General features: G+C 51.7%; 7 protein-coding genes across 7 annotated transcripts; 3 read left to right on the top strand and 4 right to left on the bottom strand.

The window, feature by feature from the left end:
- Positions 1 to 911: 911 nt before the first annotated feature.
- Positions 912 to 4,500, top strand: ALTATR162_LOCUS2234 (uncharacterized protein; the record flags this gene model as incomplete). Its single annotated transcript, XM_043309836.1, has 7 exons — positions 912 to 1,145; positions 1,555 to 1,680; positions 1,729 to 2,447; positions 2,503 to 2,638; positions 2,696 to 3,560; positions 3,622 to 3,889; positions 3,936 to 4,500. The coding sequence occupies 7 exons, from the start codon at positions 912 to 914 to the stop codon at positions 4,498 to 4,500; spliced, it is 2,913 nt and encodes a 970-aa protein (XP_043165771.1).
- Positions 4,501 to 6,390: 1,890 nt separating this feature from the next.
- Positions 6,391 to 7,200, top strand: ALTATR162_LOCUS2233 (uncharacterized protein; the record flags this gene model as incomplete). Its single annotated transcript, XM_043309835.1, has 2 exons — positions 6,391 to 6,513; positions 6,568 to 7,200. 2 exons carry the CDS (start codon positions 6,391 to 6,393, stop codon positions 7,198 to 7,200), a joined length of 756 nt encoding a protein of 251 aa, XP_043165770.1.
- A 605-nt stretch (positions 7,201 to 7,805) lies between these two features.
- Positions 7,806 to 8,714, top strand: ALTATR162_LOCUS2232 (uncharacterized protein; the record flags this gene model as incomplete). Its single annotated transcript, XM_043309834.1, has 2 exons — positions 7,806 to 8,054; positions 8,115 to 8,714. 2 exons carry the CDS (start codon positions 7,806 to 7,808, stop codon positions 8,712 to 8,714), a joined length of 849 nt encoding a protein of 282 aa, XP_043165769.1.
- Positions 8,715 to 9,386: 672 nt separating this feature from the next.
- ALTATR162_LOCUS2231 (uncharacterized protein) lies at positions 9,387 to 10,868 on the bottom strand (the record flags this gene model as incomplete). Its single annotated transcript, XM_043309833.1, has 1 exon — positions 9,387 to 10,868. The coding sequence occupies one exon, from the start codon at positions 10,866 to 10,868 to the stop codon at positions 9,387 to 9,389; it is 1,482 nt and encodes a 493-aa protein (XP_043165768.1).
- Positions 10,869 to 12,202: 1,334 nt separating this feature from the next.
- ALTATR162_LOCUS2230 (uncharacterized protein) lies at positions 12,203 to 13,747 on the bottom strand (the record flags this gene model as incomplete). Its single annotated transcript, XM_043309832.1, has 1 exon — positions 12,203 to 13,747. The coding sequence occupies one exon, from the start codon at positions 13,745 to 13,747 to the stop codon at positions 12,203 to 12,205; it is 1,545 nt and encodes a 514-aa protein (XP_043165767.1).
- Positions 13,748 to 14,380: 633 nt separating this feature from the next.
- Positions 14,381 to 15,351, bottom strand: ALTATR162_LOCUS2229 (uncharacterized protein; the record flags this gene model as incomplete). Its single annotated transcript, XM_043309831.1, has 2 exons — positions 14,381 to 14,752; positions 14,803 to 15,351. 2 exons carry the CDS (start codon positions 15,349 to 15,351, stop codon positions 14,381 to 14,383), a joined length of 921 nt encoding a protein of 306 aa, XP_043165766.1.
- Positions 15,352 to 15,641: 290 nt separating this feature from the next.
- Positions 15,642 to 18,134, bottom strand: ALTATR162_LOCUS2228 (uncharacterized protein; the record flags this gene model as incomplete). Its single annotated transcript, XM_043309830.1, has 3 exons — positions 15,642 to 15,993; positions 17,109 to 17,842; positions 17,898 to 18,134. The coding sequence occupies 3 exons, from the start codon at positions 18,132 to 18,134 to the stop codon at positions 15,642 to 15,644; spliced, it is 1,323 nt and encodes a 440-aa protein (XP_043165765.1).
- Positions 18,135 to 19,836: the final 1,702 nt, after the last annotated feature.

Raw genomic sequence — 19,836 nt, 5'->3', positions numbered from 1 at the left:
CATACAACTTCGATCTGTTCCCCAGCCTCAAAAGCTACCGGCTAGCGTAGACTGTTCATCCATATAAGCTTGCCCATTCACAGCCTCAACCATCTTTCCTTCCTCACACTACAACGACAACTTCTACCTCTTCCCTTCCTATCTTGACAACTATCCCAAGGGAACAAGCTTTCTATTCTCTACAAATCTCATCCACTACACAAACGTCAAGCCAATCTTTCTCAACAGCAACAAGAGCCGGTCTCAAGATCCTCACTGCAGGCAGTCCAGTCAACACCACTGCAGGCAGTCTTCCGTTCTCAGCACCTTCGAGTAAGTTTTTAACCCATCATTTTTCCTGTTCGGTCACTATAGTGATGATGGTGATCATCATCACCGCTGTCTGGCACCGCACTACTGCAGTGCCATTGCGGATTCTATGTCACGTTGAGTTCCTGGTGCCCGCCGTGCGGTCACCGCTCTCACCAGCGCGGTCACCACGGCCATCCCATCGCTCCTACTCTTTTTGCTTTGACGCTATCCCATGACCCCACCTTGGCATAGTTTTGAAGCTCTTCATAACTCACCATTCATTTCTCATCCACCCAACCCCATCATCAACAACACCGTACCTCTTGTATGCCAGCCTCTCTCATACCCTGCCACTCCTACCCTTAAGCTCTTCCATTTTTTCGGGAGCACATAGATACCCAGCTTTTACTTTTGAACTTTACTGACTTGCCTCAGACCCGATCTACGATCCGGTTCAAACGCTTACGCCCTCAACGCAAGTGCCTCACGCGACTCCGATCTGAGATCAAGGTACGTACCTCAGCTGCCGTCTCTTGTTGCGAAAGCCTGGTATCGCAGTTGTCACCGCTGGCAAACGCTACTTCATTCCCGAACGCCGCTAACATGGCTTCTAGTCCGCAATGGCCGGCCCAGCAAAGAAGCGCGCGCAGGCCGAGAAGAAGTCCAAAGGCTCGTCCAATGGCTCCTCCTCTGAGTCTCGCGATCCTACTCAGCGCTCCGTCCCGAAGTCTATTCCTCGTCTTGATGGTAACCGCGATCCCAAAATCCGCGCTCCCGTGGACTACAGCGACCCTCGGGACCTCAAGAACATCTCCGATTTCCTCGGTATTGCCGGTTGGTACCAGGCTCGCGGTGTAAGTACAAACGTCTTTCTGCTTCAGCCCGGATGTGCATTATGCATACATCCATTCATCAAACAAACACAGCCCTCGCCTCCACACTGCCGACTATGTAAACAGCTTCGGGCTCGCATCCTACCACTATCGCTATGGACGCGACGCCTGAGCTGTGAGCGTAAAAGACTTTCCTCTCTGTCCCTTGTAGTTCTCTCATTTCCACCATCAGTCTTATCTTTCCAAAACATCATTTGGGTCTCGTCATCTTTTTGTTCCAAAAACCTCTCCCATATTTTCATCTTCTCAATCTCTCTCGTTTCCCATCTTCATCATGGTTAACCAAGATTCCCTTGCCCCTCGCTTCTACCAGGACACCTCACTCTACACCTCGAGGCATGATAACATTATCTTTACTAATGATTACAAGATCACCATCCCAGGTTCTCTTCCTCAACGCCCCAAGAACTTTAACCAGTACGGTAAAGCTGCCAACATCGTGCTCAACACCTTCAACGTCATCAAAGCCCCCAATACTGTGGTCCACCAGTATGATGTAAGTCTTCTCCTCCCTCAACCTTGATTCGGTATTAACTTCTTCAAGCTCAACTACAGCGGCGACGCCCAGGATTACTCCAAGCGCGTTCTTCTGAAGAAGATCTGGAACTCCCGTGGTGTCAAGGCCGAGCTTGGTGAACCCAACAACCTCTGGGTCTGGGACACCAACAAGCTGGCATGGTCCGGCAAGCGCCTGCCTCGCGACGACACCCGCATCACCGTCGATCTCGACGAAGAAGAGGGCCGCCCCACCAAGCCGAATTTGCGTGGCAACAAGCATACCATCCACGTTCGCTGGACCCGCCAAGTCGACTTCATTAACCTGAACGCCTTCCTCAATGGTCAAGCCTCTTGGTCCAACGAGTGCATTGACACCATTAACTTCCTTGACCACGTCATGCGCGAGTGGCCTTCTCAACAGTACACTCAAATCAAGAAGTCTTTCTTCCAGCGTGGAGAAGTTCGTTTCGATCTTGGTGGTGGTGTTGAGGCTTTCAAGGGTGTCTTCGCCTCCCTCCGCCCCGTCTTGGATGACAAGTTCAATAAGTCTCTGTCCGTCAATGTCGACGTCGCCAACGGTACCTTCTGGCGTTCTCAAGAACTTACCCGCGCCATCGGTCAAGTCTTCAACTGCGGCCCGCCTCAGTTCGCAACCATGTACAAGAGTGCTATCCGTGACTGGAAGGGCTCCATGCTCAAGAAGGACCTCCGCAAGTTCAAGAAGGTTGGCGTATCCACTACCCACACCAAGGAACCCACACAATGGTAAGAGCTTCGATTGACAAACACATGGAAGGCATATACTAATTTCAAACTTTAGGACCATCGATGAATTCGTCAACTTGGATGCTTCCCAGGCCACCTTCCCCGATCCAGATGACCGTTCCAGAAAGATCTCTGTAGCACAGCACTTCAAGAAGAAGTATGGTGTCACTTGCATGGCTGGAGTTCCTGTGGTTAGTGACATTCCTGTGCGAACTGCATATGAGATATACTGACTTCATATCTACCAGGTCCGAATGACTAAGAAGATCCGTAAGGAGCCTGTCTACATGCCTATCGACGTCCTGAAGATCGATGGAAATCAACGATACACCACCAAGCTGAGCGACACCCAGACGTCCAACATGATCAAGTTCGCCGTCACCCTTCCCAAGGAGCGCTGGGCTGCTGTTCAGCAAGGTATCCGTCTGCTCAATTGGCAGAATGATCCCTATCTTCGTCATTATGGGCTAAAGGTTAGCCCTGATGCTGCCAAGGTGCAGGCTCGTGTCCTTCCCTCGCCCACTGTTCACTTCGGTGCCGGATCCAAGGAGGCCACTATCAAGCCCGCGGACATGATTGCAGGTCGATGGAGACTCGATGGACGCAAGTTCGCCATGAATAACAAGGAGCGCCCAATCAAGGCATGGGGTGTCTGCTGTGTTCAAGGCCGTGGCAGCCCTCCTCCTCAAGCCATCGAGGCCTTCTTCCAAAAGTTCGTGCAGATTTATGAAGCCCACGGTGGTCTCGTTGCCGCTCACCCTCAGCATGGCAAGAAGCCGTGGATGGGTCCCGGTAACCTTGCTGACGGTGGTGAGATGATCCAGAAGGTTTGGAACCAGACCGGTAACAAATACGCTATGCCGCCCAACCTGCTCTTCTTCGTCGTCAACGACCGCAATGTTGATGTATACCGCCGCATCAAGAAGTCTTGCGACATCCGTTTTGGTGTGGCTTCGCAGGTCCTCCAGGCCAAGCACGTCATGTCCGCTTCACCACAGTACATTTCCAACGTCTGCATGAAGGTCAATGCTAAGCTAGGTGGTGCTACCTCTGTTGCGAAGTCCCAGCTCATCCCCAAGGTCGCTCCGAAGTCCGCTTCGATCCCGACAATGGGTAAGTGATCTACCTGTACGAACTGCATGTGAGACAAATACTGACTCCGTAAACCATCTAGTTGTCGGCGCTGACGTGTCTCATCCTGCTCCTGGAGCCGCTTCGGGTGAGGCTGCATCCTTCGCTGCCATCACCGTATCCGCCGACGTCCACTTTGCTCGATACTGGGCTGAGGTCCAGACCAACGGAAATCGTGTCGAGATGGTCACCACCTCCAACATCGATCAGCACTTTGGATTCATGGCCAAGAACTGGATGCAGAAGATCGGCCAGGGCAGGGCTCCTCAGCGTGTACTCTTCATACGCGATGGAGTCTCGGAAGGGCATGTGTTCCCCTTCCTACCGTTCTATGACAATCCGCTAACAGGCTTTTAGACAGTATGCAGCCGTTCTTGAGGAGGAAGTCCGCGACATGAAGGAATGTTTCAAGAAGCTGGGCTGCAAGGAGATCCCCAAGTTCACCGTTGTCATTGCCGGCAAGCGTCATCATATCCGCTTCTTCCCTGAGAAGGGCGACCGCAACGGCAACCCTCTTCCTGGTACTTTGGTGGAATCCGGCTGCACTCATCCGTTTGAGTTCGACTTTTACCTCTGCTCCCATGTCGCCATCAAGGGTACGGCTCGCCCTATCCATTACCAGTGCATTCTCAACGAGGGTGAGTGGTTGTCGGCCGAGCTCCAGCAGTTTATCTTCGAGCACTCGTACCACTACGCCCGCTCCACTACTCCGGTCTCTCTTCACCCTGCTATCTACTATGCTCATTTGGCCGCCGATCGCTCCCGTGCTCACCTCAACGACAACCCAGTCTCCTCCGGTAAGAAGGAGTCTAAGGTAGACCAGCAGTCCTCAACCGGCTCGTCCAAGCAGAACGTCGAGATCGCTCCCCTGATGGAGATGCAGAACGCTCGTGGCCTCAAGGATGTTATGTGGTACATCTAGAGTACGAAACAGGTTCGAGGTGGTAAGGGTGGTGCTGGATAGGATGCTTCGATGCCATAGCGATTAGGATGCTTCGGAACATAAGGACTTTGGTTGCGACGATGGCGTGAAACCTTTCACGGTGCATCAAAAGTCGGTGGTTTGGGCGATTTCCTTCATCTTTTCTTGAGATACCCAACTTTTACGGTCCCAACAGGGGACGTCTTACGATCTTGGGTGGCTTATCTCACCCATTATCGGCAAGGCAAAATAAACATGGTCGGATAAGAGCTTACTGCACCTGTGCTTTGTGATGTCACATTCGAATGTTCAGCTTCTTCGTATCCGCTGACACACTCCAGGACCCAATAGCAATATAAGTCCGGCTTAGAATTTGGGTTCATCGAGCTCACGAGCTGTGTTAGATGTCCAAGATCCTGGCGATTACAGGACTCAGCCCGGTGTTTACCTTGTTCTTCAGACCTACAACCCAAAGACTGAACTATCCTCAGCTCTGGCTACCATGCCTTGGGCCTGACAGAATTAAAGTGACGGCCTTGACGATCCGAAGGAGGATGTCGACCCTGAGGCAAGCTGGTACCCAGCCCGCTTAGCCGTAGCACCGCCGAAGCTATTGTTAACCTTGGAGCGTTTTTCGTGCCTAGAGTACTCCGCGATCCATCGCTACTATCCAGCGCGGCGATTCGATACAGGCTGTCTTATTGGATAGAATCACAGAACCAAGAGAGTTGGGGTTCGTGTGTAGTAAGAAGTATTGTCTTGTATATACGGATATCATGGTAAGTGAAGAGACAGTTGTTGCCTCCTTCTATTGTAGAATCAAGTACGAGTAAAAGAAAGCCTCGTTGGAATGATCGCTCAGAGGAATGGGACAGCTGTCAAACCGAAACCACGACGTTGGAAATCAACGGCCAACTTCTTCTCGTACTTGAACGACTCGAAGCCAGCTCCGGAACTTCCAGCAGAGGGGAGGTAAGATTCCCAAAGAGGTAGAGAAGCGCTTAAGAACCAACTGGAGATGGCTGCATCGCGAGTCGCGAAGCCCAACACCAGAGAACTTTGCACTCACAGCAACGGGTAGTAACGCCACAAGCCTCCCATTACAGCTTGAGCAGATACCAAAAGCTGGTTTCAGTCCCTTCACACGCTCTTGGTCCAAGCGCAGCATCACAGGCAAGCAAAAGTATGTACCGTCCAATATATTTACCTTCGCTCCACCAGCGCTGGGCGCAGAAGAGAAGGGGGTAAGCGAACGCATGATCATTCTAACCTCCATTTTCCCCTCCAAATCTTCATTGAGGTGGAAGACACAGAGTGAATAATGGGGTGTTCAGTTTTAATGAACAGAAGAGGATCGCGCGACGCGTTGATTTTGATGGCTGCGAAGATTTCGGATGACTAAGGAGCGCTTGTGTGGATGGGGTTAGCTATGAAGCATGGGTCATCTGAGCGAATCAAGAATGGCGCGTTGGGTGTGACGAGGATGGTGGGGCAGGGGATTTTGGGCGAGGGCGCGGGGTTTTGTTGTTGGCCTGTGGGAGTGACTCGTTTGCAATAAGAGAACCAGAGTGAAATATTGTACAGAAAAGGTGAGCGAGAGGCCTTTCTGTGGTGAAGAACGCGGGGTGGGAGGCTAACGAACCGTGATTTGACAGACTCATACTTTCACGACTAGATCACTCGCCCTTGTGAACGATCCTTACACAAACACACTTTACCCACTCTTCACCAAAGACTCCAACCGTTCGGGTTCCTACGAGAAGAGCTACAAACTCGACTGCAACCTCAAACACCCCACGAACCCTCTCGACTGAACACACGGGCTCAACCTGCGAACAGTCTCGACACCGAATACTCTCTACTTCTACACAAGGAACTCAAACACACAACATGTCTTCAGCAGGACGTGGCCGCGGCGGCAAGTTCAACAAGGTCAAGCGCGGAGGTGGCAAGAAGTTCTCGCGCGACCTACAACCGCTGAACGCAGATGGCGAGGTCGTTGGCATGTGGGGTGTAGGTGCCTGTTGTACTCAAAGTATGCAATCATGATCTGACACAAAGTTGCAGGAGCAACCCGACAAGGTCGACGAAGAGTCCTCTGAAGAGGAAGAATCTTCCGAAGAAGAGTCTGGCGATGAGGATGGCAAGCCCGCACAAGAAGAATTGACGCGTGAGCAGCGTCGTGAACTTGCAAAGAAGCGCAAGGCGGCCGCGATCGCGAAGAAGTCACAGAAGACCCCCGAGGCAGGCGACATGCCCACCGACTCCTCCGAAGACGAAGACGATGATATGCCCGCGAACCCAAACCACACTGCGAAAGCCCGTACACAAGCCGCAAAAGCGCCTGTCGACCCAGACGCTGAGCCTGCCGCCGCCGCTGCTAAGGGCAAGGGAAAGCAACAAGACCTCTCCCAGCTCTCCCGCCGCGAGCGTGAGGCTCTTCAGGCACAAGCCAGCAAGGACCGATACGACAAACTACACGCTGAGGGCAAGACTGAGCAGGCGCGTGCCGATTTGGAGCGCTTAAAGCTGGTTCGCGAGCGTAGGGATGCTGAGGCTGCGCGGAAGAAGGCTGAGGCAGAAGAGCGTGCTGAGCTGGAGAAGGAGAAGAAGGAGCTCATGGAGCGTGAGAACAGGCGGCGAGAGCAGGCCAAGGGCAAGGCCGACCGTCTTGCTAAGGGCGGCAAGAAGAAGGCCTAAATCTTACAGTCATTGTTGGATTTGGATCTTCCGCTGCGCAACCCGTCACTTCTACAGCGCTAGGTCGCCGGTGTACATGTGAGAGCGCATGTGGCTCTATGACGACGGTTTGCATGCTCCGCGAGTGGCTAGGTTGTTCTGAGCGGCTACTCAAAGCCACCGTTGCGATGATGAAAACAGTTAGAAGACGACATGGCGACGACCATATCGTATACCGCATGCTTCAAAGAATAGACGAATATAACCAAAGTTCACGAACCAGAAACTGCATTTTGCTGCCTCGCGCCCGATGTATTAAGAACTACAGGCTAATGCGCGCCCTACAGCAACAAGCAACATCTCAGTGTCAAGCAGCCTTCATATGGCCTGCCATCTCGAAGCTTCGACGGCAGATACGAGTTCGTGTGGTAGGCATGAGCCCCCAAGACGCCCTTTTGCTTCCCGCCAGTTAGTGCCTCGCCTCGCGAACGCGAAAGTTCACGACTTTCGTCATCACTCGCTCCACTATATGAACATCGCCATGGCGCCACTGATGGCTTGCATCATGCGTATGCGATTTCAAAGCCTATTCCCTATTTGCGCATTGTGTTCCAAGTCTATCGAACATGGCTGAACCAATCCCTGCTGAGGAGCAATTCAACTATGAGACCTTCCGCGACTGCTTGAGCGAGCCTGTCCTCAAAGCTCTCGCTGCACCGGTCGAGAAACCGAAACCGAAGAAGAAGAGACATGCAAAAAAAGGGTCAAGGAGCGGGAGAAGTGAAGTTGTGAAGCAGGAATCTACACAGACAGATGTCAATAAGAGCGAGGAAGCTGGAGGAACAGACGCGGAAGACTTGGGCGAATTCATCGAAGTATGCCATCCATACCAGCATACACATGTCTTCTCTGAACCTCACTGACAAACGCCCAAGTACCTAAGCACTTTGATCTTCCCATACCTACCCCCCGAACTGCGCACGCTCACGCACTCCATTTTCAAAGACTCGCCCACCCTCCAAGACGTCTACACAACCCCCCTCTCGGCCTCAACGTACACCAACCTCCTCCAATGCATCCCGCCCACCGCAATCGACAGTCTAGAAAGCTACGGTCTCCTTCCACCCACCTCCGACACAATCGACCAACACAACCTACTCACTCCACTCTTCACCACGTACATTTCTGCTGTCACCGCACCACCGCCTATATGGAGCAGCACGCGCACCACGGCGTGTGAACTCTGCGGCAGAGACTGGGTACCGTTGACATACCACCATCTTATCCCTAAAGCGGCGCATGCGCGCGTGAGGAAGAGGGGGTGGCATACAGAGGATAAGCTGAATAGTGTGGCATGGTTGTGCAGGGCTTGTCATAGTTTTGTGCATAGGTTGGCTGGGAATGAGGAGCTGGCTAAGAGTTTTTATACGGTTGAGTTGATACAGATGGGAGGCGTTGAGGAGGATGTCGAGAAGAGGGAAAGTGTTGAGGGGTGGGTTAAATGGGTTGGAGGGGTGCGATGGAGGAGTCGGTAAGAAAGGGGTTGTTGTCTTGAGGCTAGCATTATGATGCTTCGAGAGGCCTTGTGCATCGTCTCTGGGTAGATGCACAAGCTTTCCTTTAGGACATGCGTACCGTGGGGCGTATATGCTCGCCTCTCTATATTTCGCCTCCACACTCGGGCGCTGCCATCCAACGTCGTTACGCCATCTTTTCATTCCTCTCCGTCTCCGGCACCTCAACTTCCTACACGTCACACTAAACGATCATACTGCCATTATTTTCTTACTTCGTCTTCCACCTAACGCTCTACCCCATCTTCAACGCGCTCATCACCGCCGTTACACCCATCGTCATGATTGACCCATTTGAAAACATCGCGCTGCGGTACTACGCTGTTGGGGGAATATTTTTGTGACATTATGGGACGTGCTCACAGGTGCCATATAGATCAGTATGTTGGGCATCAATCGGAAAGACACGAAGAAGCAGAGAGAATCAGAAAACAAAAAGGTATGTTGTGGTAACAATGATATCAATTCATTCATCAGAGGCCAAGTCAACCAACTGACCTCTGGAAGCAAAGATGCACGCTAAAATATGGATGTACTACGGGTATCTGCCCTCAAAACGCCAATACCGATATGCATGTGTTCTAAACGGCCAGGTGCCGATCTAGATCCCTCAAATATTATACAAAGCTACCGTTATAACGGCGCGTCATCAAGAAACCCTTTCTCGACTTCGTCAGCAAAGACGGGGCCTGAACGCCAGCGTTCTCCCGTCTTGTTCTCTCTCTTCCTTGCTTCGAGACTGGCACGGACGTGTATGAGGAAGGCCTCAGTACTTGGATCGCTTGGTGTGCGACGGAGTTCACATGGTACACTTGGTGCATCCATGCTTGGTGTTGGCGCGATGGTGTTGGGAGAAGTGGTCGCCGACAACTTCGCCTTTCGATCCACGGTGCATATCCTCTTCCTTGCAGACTCTCTAAATCTCTTGAAGGGATCCTCGATTTTGGTCTCGAGCTTCTCGAGCTTATGAAGCATCTGGAACTCTTCGCGAACTCGTCTTGCTGCCCATTCGCCGGCAGGGAAGGATTTCCGTCGTTGGCTTGTCGCGAGGTAGTCGTGGTATGCATCACTACTTAAGCGAAGCTCGAATTCACTCGCTGGACTGCTATGTGTAGGAGCAGGAGCGACCGTTGGTTCCGGCATGGTGGGAACAGGCTTGCTGGTGAAGTCGACGAGTTGGCCTGGATGCACTTCACCCGTGCTATTACACCGTGACAAGACTATCGCTGTATTGTCGGAGTCCGGGATCCTGATGTTCTTCTCAGGTGAGAACACCGCCTCTGCATCTGTTGCTCTCGAATCGATTCTCTGTCTCTTGGAGCTTTGCTCTATCTCCGACCTTGAGGAGCCTGAAGCGGATGATATGGACGTTCGCGGACTGATGTCAGGCGAGTGATCTTGACTCTTTCGCCGAGACCCAAAGCCAAAACTGAAGTTCATGTTGAAGATCTGGCTCGCTCGACGACGACGCTTCTTCTTGAGGTTTGGGAACGACCACGGAGCAGCGCTCGCTGGTTTCGATGTCATAGCCATGGGGGCGAACTGAGGCAGTAATGATGGTAGTGGTCTGCTTGTGACCTCCATCTTGAGGGCGTTTGGTATCGCAGGTGTGAGTGGTATGAGTGGTGTGAAGGGTATGAAGGGTGTGAAGGGTGCGAAAAATTGCAAGTTATTGTTGATGTTAGGTCCTTGCTTGGTGACCCTTGGTAATGGTAGTGTACGGTTTATCTTCTCTGTTGGAGGATAATATGGTTGCAAAATTTGTGCTACCTGTTTCGCGGCGGTTGTCTCACTGGATAAGTAGGCGTCTCGTGTGAATGTATAGAACAAGTCATCTTGCAGGCACTGTTCACGAGGCGCTGGTCGTGGGAGACGTGGGTCCGGCGCGAAATGCGAAGTCGGCAAAGTGTTGGTCGATGTTTGCTGCACGGGGAAATTCGGAAGAGGGCTGGTTTGCGCAATCCATGGGGGCGTGGTGCAGTCATATGGTGTTGGCGCGAACATTTGACTTGTGATCGTGTGGGTGTGGTCCCGTGCCCAGGCTGCGGATGTGACTCCGAAATTTTTCCGCTTGCGGATTGGAGTTGCGGTGTGGATCTGATAGCCTCCAGACATGTGTTGGTGATTTGATGGTGCTCGGCTATTGGGTCCAGGGGTGGGATAGGTGTGCTGGACTACACCGTTGTATGCTTAAAGATCGTCGCCTTGGAGGTAGCCGCGGTAGCCTGGGATAACAATGCGTTGTGCCTTTGACCGCTGAAGTCGGTTTCAGGTTATATACCGCCTCTTCTGTATCATCGCATATGTACAAGCTCGCCGACGACAAGACTCACCGCACCGGTACGCTTGCACGTGCACCATGTCTCAACCGGTGCATTACGTGCCTCGACACTGACAGCCCCAGGTATTCCAAAAAGACAGAAAAAGAACCCTTCCATAGGTCCTATCATCATACATCACATTTACACCTCCTGCCACCGTACCTGTGGGTCCAACACCCCTCTGCCAGCGGTACAACCAACAGCACACCGCACACCGTGACCAGGTCCCACGTCTTTTCGCAACACTAGTTTGTGACGGTGTGTTGCTGGTGAAGCAGATCGCTGGTTGGTTGCGGGGGCGCGACGTGCCGTTCTGGTTTCCGTGGGTGAGTTGTGTGTCGGAATGTGGGTGAACCGTGGGCGAAGTGAGCGAGATCGCCGACTAGTGAGGTTTGGCATTGCATCCAGGGTCCATGACAGATCTCACAGCATCTAGGTCTGAACATGTTAGCGCGCCATGCGAACGATCGCGGAGAACAGCTTCAAAAAGAAATATGAGAACTGAGAGTTGTTATAGAAACAGCGGAGATACGGGAGACACGTGCTGATCCCTTGATCTTGGTACCAAGATCTTCTCTTCTCGCCGAACGGGACCGGGTGCCGGTAGTTTTGCAGCCAGGGCACAGCTATGAGCTGGGATCTAGGACATCGTGTATGGCACTCAGCCTCAGCTGAGTGTGGTCTTTACTCTGGAATGTTCTGGTTTCCATAAGCGTATGATGCCTTCTTCGAGCATTACCTAAGTAGAGGTCGAACTTACCACAAGCGGATCAAGGAAAAAAACACAATGAATGTTGATGGCCATCTAGATCTGCAGTGCAGGCTTGATGACGCAAGATATCCATATTATGAGATAAACACATACTTCCCGCAGGAGCTTGAACGGCAATTACAGCTACAGCTTGATGTAGATCAAACACACAGCTACGCAAGCGGATGTGCACATCACGAATAGCCTCGAATTCGTTGAACATCCAAACAACACTTTGTTTGTTTGATCACGGACATAGGTTCTAGGGCACGTCCTTTCTACTAAAGACAGTCTTGTCAAGCTTCAAACAGCATGTACTTCACAGCTACAATGCCATCTTCTCAACCTCCCATCTACCGTGACCATAACCCACCCCCTCAATGACTCTTCACCTTCGCCCTCCTCTCCAACTCCATAGCGCCAATGATCGCGCAACCAACTCCACTTCCGTCCTCGGCACTGGTAATGGTGATTGGGCCCTTGCCCTCCCCACATTCCTCCTCTTTCCACCCCAGTACTTCGCCCAAAGCCCTTGCCCATCTCTTCTTAAACTTTGGATGCTTGTTTGCCACGCTGCCATCCGCAGCGACATGACCCTTCTCAATACCTTCTTTGGTGCAGATAGCCGCCACGCCACAAGCACATAATCTCGCACCGCGCACAGAAATCATCTCAGCCAGTCGGCGTGAGAGTTCGATCTCTACATCTGAGGGCTGAAGCGAGAGTGTAGACTGAAAGAGTTCGCGTGTTTTGGTGAACTTGGGTGACTCGTCGTCTTCGATCTGGGAGAGGAAACCTGTGTCTAAGCTGTATGGCTCACGCAGCTTTTTCGTATCATTATCTGAGGCTTGATTGAAGACGAGGCCGCGGTCCAAGAGGTCGACTAAGATGAGACGGAAGATCTCGCCTAGGTAGAGACCAGCGGAGAGTTTCTCAAAAGTTTGCTCGCCGGGCCGGGGGCTTTCTGCGTCAATCTCCTCGTCGTACTTTGTGCGAGGGAGGACACGGTGCGAGTTGTCAAAAGCGCCGTACTCGCAATTGATGGCCATCTTCTCTTCACCCTTTGTTGCGCCGTTATGGGATGATGCATCTGTGATCCTTTCGTCGTTCGGGTCCAGTTTTGCGATGCTGGAAAGGTTGGCCATGAAGGCTGCATTACATCCTGTACCAAAGATGCCGCCTATGATGGTTTCTGGATCGTTATAGGCCGATGCGATCATTGCACCGACAGTGTCATTAATGACGCAGATCAACTCGACTGGCAAGTTCCTCTCTTGTAGCTTCTCTCGAAGTTGCTTCGCAGCGTCCTTACCTTCTACGCCCTTTATATCAAAGCCCTTTGTCCAGGTCTGCAGGACTGCGTGGTCGATACGTTCTTGTGTCGCTGGATAGCTAAAGGTAAAGCCTAATGGCATAGGCTTCTCCATGCTATACTGCTGGTTCAATTTATGGTCTTTGATGAAAGCCTCCACTTTTTCCGCAATGAAGTTCCAGAGAGAATCAGCATCGCCTTTCTTCAGCTCTTTTGGTAGCTTATACTGCTCTTGCTCCATGCCATGTTTGCCGTCCCCCTCTTTTCTATCTTCGTCTCCATACAAGTCTACTTTACAAACCCTCAAGTTTGTGCCACCTAGATCCAGTGTCAATATCGTGCCCTTCTCTTTTCCTGATGGTAAACTGTGCACCCAAGTGATGTTCATTGGGATGTTTTGGTTGTCTTTAGTGAGGCCGTCTTCTAGCTCTTCCCGAAAGCGGCTAACAATTTCCTTGAGCTTGGAAGCAGAAATCCAAAATTGTTTATCGAGATGCGCGAGTTCGTCGTCCAAAGCCTGGGGTAGATCGGCCATCTTTTCCAATTCGGAGCGTTGGCGCCATGATGAATAAGACTCTTCGTCTATACGTTGGTCTGCAGATGGAGCCATGATGAAAAATGGGTATCTCGGAAATATAGATAGAGAAGTGGTAACAGTCGCTCAAGAACTCAGACGGTTTTACCTCGACGCAAAGCGTGGCGTAACGCTTTTATCGATTATTTTCAAGTTCATATTTACTACGGTCGACATCATGACATCACACAACGCTTACCACGGTTCTAACTCCTGATTCAGACAGCGATCGTAATTGCAGCGCACCTTATCGCCTCAAGAGGCCTTCTTTTGTGTAAATGACGTCCGGCTGGCATAGCAGAGTGGGAGCCGCGTGGGTTCTTGCTAAAACCTCGGGCCGAGAACCGGCGTACTTGTTGTTGTTGAGTGGGCCGTGGGTTGGGGTCGTCGACACCTCAGCGAAAATAAACGAGATGTATTCAGACGTAGATAAGATGCTAATGTGATGACTGATATGTTCGCGCGTCGTTTACGCAGCGTCCGTGGTATCGAACCGAATCCGTAACTCCGTCTATAATGCAATGTACCCGTCTTGAAAAGTTGCGCAATCAAACAAAAGAAATTGAGGTCGCTGCAGATTCAGCAGATGAATGCTTCAACGCTAGCCGCTTGGTGGGCCTTGTTGAATGAGTCCAGAGTCTTCCAACGTCGCTTTGCAGCGGCTGCAGCCTACGCAGTGCACTTTTGCTCGAACAGTCCATGCTCAGCCCTTTGAGCTGTTCGCACGCTTATTGGCGCCTCGTGCGTCGCTGAGTGTTCCATCTCCTCTTTGGCTGCAGCCCTTGTATTTAGCAGACTGAGGTATGTCTGCCACCCAATAGCAATAACGCCACCAAATATACTGCGGTATTGTATGGGTATGTAGGTAAAACTGAATGCTGTGACCGCAGGCCAGAGTTTACAGCTGTTGTACCAGCTTGTGGGTACTGTATTCTTGATCCGTTCCAGGATCTCGGGGAGGGTTGCGCCAGAAAGAAGCGACTGCATGCCGAAGAAGTAGGAGTTGAACAAGGGCGTGAAGAAGGCTTGGTTAATGAAGACCTGTTGGATGATGAGTAAGCGTTTGCAGTTTACGGGGGAAAAGAACGCACCTTTGTGGACAGAGAGAGTATCTTGGAACTGTAGTTGAAGTTGTGGGATAACCACAAGAACCACTTGTACGATGGGATAGAGCTCAGTCCTCCAATTGCGAGTGCTCGCCCTGTACGAGCCCAGTCGCGGTTGTCGCTCCATTCTTGAACCCAGCCCTTTTCCGCTGCATCGTCCACCCCTTCTTGTGCTTCCTTGGATTCGACAGGCGCGATACTTTGGGCAACCAGGTCGCCGATGAAGTATATGACCAGAGAAGATATGAGTTGTGTTCTGTACGGCCTCCTTTGTTGCACGCGGCCGTATGCACGAAAGGGCTCGATAATGGGTTCGAGCCAAAGCCAGCTTGGCCCGGGAATCGACTGCGCAGTTTCCGTCGCTCTGCCTTCTGCATTCGATTTATCAAAATGACATCTTCGAGTGACATTGGCAGGACGGACATGTGTGCGTGCGCGTTCGAAGGTGGTTCCGGAGTTGTTGTTCCGGGAGCAAGGGGCGTTCGGTATGCGCCTCAAGCCAACACGAGTCCAGGCGCAGGAAGGAACGATCATGATGGTGGTTTGTGAGCTCTCATGAGGTGGGTGAAGAATATCAAGGGGGCAGAGGAAAGTGAGGCATGGTTTGTTGTGGTTTATGACTTGTCATCTCCGCACAGAGGCCCAGACGGTTGTCCGAGTGTCGGCGGCGCAAATGATGAGATTCAGGGTCCAATTGCGCAAATAACCGGCTTAGTCAACCATGGCATTTGACCGGGTCACAGCACAGGCCAAGGTACACATGTCCGTTGAGAGTACCGGGGCCAGTATACGTGTCACAGCTGACGTCCTTGGACAATGAGCCATCATTGACACTGCCTCCGTCTCATTGTAGCTGGAAGCCATTCCTGAAACAGCCTTGTTATGCCCTGCCAGTCACCCTCGATCGTCTCGCGCTTCTCACCATCCACAAACTCAATAGCCCAAGCCTTCATTGCCTCGTCAACAACAACGTTCATCAGGTGAACATCGCCCCACACGATATCGTGGACGTGCAGCTCCTCGACGATGGCTGTGAGTTGTTCTTCCCACTGTTTATGCAACTCGTGCCTGTCCTGAAGGCCAGGACTTCGCAAGTGGGTCCCGATGTTGGACGAAGTAATCAGTGTCATTAGCATGCCGACGGTAACCTCGCCTGATACCTCCACACCCTGCAGTCTAGGGGACTCTGAGCCGAGCTGTCACGCCGGCTTCGTCAATACGTGTTAGAATATCCAAGCGCGGTTTGAGGTACATCGGGACTCTCTCCACCGTTACGACTCTTCCTGGAATTGAGTCAATAGCTTTTGCTTCGTCCGCAGTAGGCGCGATTCAGATGTTGCGCGCATCGAAGTGGGGAATTGCTTTGCATGGTCCAGGCAAGCTGGCGGTGTGCATAGGAGATGATGTAAAGAAAGCTGGCATGTACAGACACTTGTCTTTTCCCCGGATGCGTATATCCTCGATCATGTCTCCTTTGGTAAGCTCTAGCTTGCAAGTAGGCGAGTGGAGAAATCTTTCGAGGCGGAGGTCCTGAAGTGATGTCCGCGGTGCCAGTTAATCGAGGAGAGGGAGACATTGTCGATAGATCAGGTCGAGAATTGGCTCGTCTCTAGCTTTGCCTCGTGGGCGACCCTCCAACAACTCTATCTGCTGTAGGAGCTCTTTACCCAAGCTTGTACCTTCCACTCGTGCGACGTCGACTTCGACTTCGACTTCGACTTCGAATCGCGCGAGGCCACGCAAGACTGTCATACGAAAAGGCTTCCTCGGATACAAAGCCTATGGGGCCTATGCTGATATGGTGATCTTGACTCATCGTGATACATTCCGAGAGCATGCGAAGATGCCGGGTGTATGTTTGGGACCTGAAGTACGAGTTACAAAGTATCTCACGCAGAGCCAGTTCTGCGGTTACGCGAGACTTCCAAGGCCATCTGCATGAGCCACATAAGCGCTAGACGATGCTGTGACGTATTATGTTCCTACTTTCCTGTATACCATCTAGAAATGTAACACAACAAGAGACCGAGAATTTATCATCAGAACAGCAAATACGTTAAAGTCGAAAAGGCATCGATTCCAATTCGTCGTGAGAATTATGTATATACACAAGAACTGAAGACAGGCGACGCTCAAGCCGCTCATCGCAGGAGACAAGCCCACTAAACACTAACAAAGCTCTACTCAAAAAAAAAAGGCCTAATATATCCCTTATCCATCATGAAGAACACCCGATACTGACAGCATCTTTTTATGGCCCAGCAACGCCATGATCATCGATACGTACTTACAAGCACTGAGAGTACCAGTCGTTCTGCTTGACGCACTTGCAACCGGAAGCGCAGGTCTTGGGACCTGTGAAGCCGTTGCCACCGCACTGGCCGTACTTCTGAGCACCAGCACCGCCAGCAGTAGGAGCAGGCTTAGCGATAGTGGCAAGGGTAGTCTTAGCTGGGGTAGCGGCCTTGGTGGTAGTAGGGGCGACGACCTTGGTAGGGGCAGGAGCAGCGGCCTTGGTGGTGGTAGGAGCAGCAGGAGCGGGCTTAGCAGGGGCAGCAGCACCGGCACCGTTCCAGAGCTTGGGTCCTGGCATGGGGTAGCTAGAGTAGGAGCCGTAGAGGTTGAAGTGAACACCCGGGTCTTGGGCGCTGAGGTAGCCAGGGATGGCAACACCGGCAGGCAAAGCAGTGGTGCCAGAGCCACCGACCTTGATGTGAATGCACTCCTGGTAGAATTGCGCGCCACCGATACGGTCACCCTCGTGAAGAGCGATGATCTCAGGGCGGATGATGTACTCGCCCGGTGCAACATTGGGCAGGGTGAACTCATGCTGTCCTGGCTTGCCGGTGTATGAGCCCTTGATGAGCTTCTCGACAGCCCATGACTTGCCGTCGTAGCCATCCTCAGCAATCTTCGTCCATGACATAGAAGAGCCAGCCTTAGACATGTAGACGGTAATAGGTCCCTTGTGAGATGGGTCGATGATGTCGTCGCTAGCGTCAGCGTTGTTGTGGTGCCACTCGACCTAGAGGTACTCGTCAGTTCAAGTTCTATTCAAAGTGAACCATTGGAGTACGTACAGCAATCTTGTCACCACCGTTGACGGCAACGGACTTGGAAGCCTTGATGTTGGCTACATTGCACTCCATAGCCTTGGAGGTAACATCCTTAATTGGGTCGTTGTTGGGAGGTGAGTCGATGTATCCACCCTGGACATTTCCGAGACCCTGGGACTTTCCGTTGACGGAGATGCTGTAAACAGTGCTGTGAGCACTAGCAACACCAGCAAGAGCGAGAGCGAAGATGGAGGCCTTCATTTTGAATGTGGGATTGAAGAGTTGATTGGTTGATTGAGTATTTGTTCTTGTAAAGAGTGACTGTCTGAAGAGAACGACGAAGTAAAGATCGAAGAATTCAAAGATTGAAAAAAGAACGTGTATAGAACGAGTGTGTTGAGCGTCAAGCGTGCCTTTCCAATCAATGTGGGCACCGTGGACTTTATACGCACAGAATCCTTCCGTATACGGAATCACGGAGCCAACATATCGCCATCTCGCTTGGTGATTACATGTCAGTTCAGTGCTCCAACTAAAACAGCCACCAGGAACATGGCGGCGGTTAGCCGTGCAGGCAGACATGAGACTTCATCGTATCCTACACGACACTAGTGCTAGGAAAAGGCTAGATCCGCCGTTAGAAGCACAGGGGCCGTTGGAAAAATGGCTGGTATGACAGTTGAAGCCAGAGCCTTACCGTTTTGAGGACGCAGGATTCAAGAGGCGGTGTTGAGACTATGTGCATACCCTGTGACGATCGGTTCTAGGTGCAGCATCTTGGGCTCTTGATTCAAGGAACATGAAACATGAGCGAGGACATCCCTTGAGTTGATCTGGCGATGAACCCCTTTGGAGCCAGTGAACCCCGAGAGCCTCGGTATTTTCTTCTCCCTTACTCTCTTTAAAGTGAGAATGGTCGTTGTGCGGCGGTATTCTACCTGACCATCATGAGTAGGTGATGATGGCCGATGCCTTATTTCACAGCCCTACAAAATCGCGGTAGGAGCGAGGGATATTTTCGAAGGCCCTCATTTCGGTTCAGTGGCTGAAAACGCCATGTATTACCGCCCAGGACAGCACTGAACAGCGGCGTCAAGATGTTCCGTCATGCCGCAGACACCTGCGGGAGTGGAAATGAGCGAGGAGACGCGCATTATCGAGCAGTGTCCGATGTTCCTGTGAGCAAAAGCGCCGGAACATCGTCGCTAGGTACGATGTGTAAGGAGATAGTAATCTTCGCCCCGCTGTCGTGACTGTCGTAACGATGGCTTATTAGAGTCGTTATGATCCGTTGGAGGGATTGTGTTGATCCTTCATCGTCGCACGGGCCCATGAACACTTCCCTAGTCAGCGGCTCCGTGGCTTGGCGCTCACAAAATCAATCCTGAGAGCGGGACGATCTCGGCCTAGAACACAAATGTTCGATATACAAGGTTATATGTGTTTCATGATAACTACATCATGCAAGCCTCAAAGAAAGATCAAGATATCTAACGGCTGATCAGGTGTGGCCACGCTCGTCCCATACAGTCATTTTCGATGTGGCCCACAACGCATGCTGGATGGGGCAAGAAGCGGAGTCAGGGGTATTGTCGACGAACTAGGCCGTGGTGATGCTACCGATCACTGTTTACGTTCTGTGCATGTGACATTCCTACAGAGCCCATACGAGGTTATGGAAGGTACAATCCAATAGGTAACTAGCCATGGTTCACGCTTCGTCGCCATGGGTTCACAACAGAACCATCCCAGTTCCACCCTCCTGTTAGCCATATAGTCGTTGCCAAAACCACAATCTCTCTCTGCTCTGATCACTCTGGTATCTTGACAATGCCTTGCTCAACACTATGCAGAACATGCTCCATTCCTTACAGCATCAAACCCTATCGACAAGGTCGTAAGACACGTAAGGTTTTTCGACGCAAAGGAAAGGAGTCGCAAGCTCGATCAATAGATTCTGCAA

The sequence above is a fragment of the Alternaria atra genome (genome assembly GCF_907166805.1).
Source record: "Alternaria atra isolate CS162 genome assembly, contig: 21, whole genome shotgun sequence".
Lineage (NCBI taxonomy): Eukaryota > Fungi > Ascomycota > Dothideomycetes > Pleosporales > Pleosporaceae > Alternaria > Alternaria atra.
This window is presented reverse-complemented; position numbering and strand designations above follow the sequence as displayed.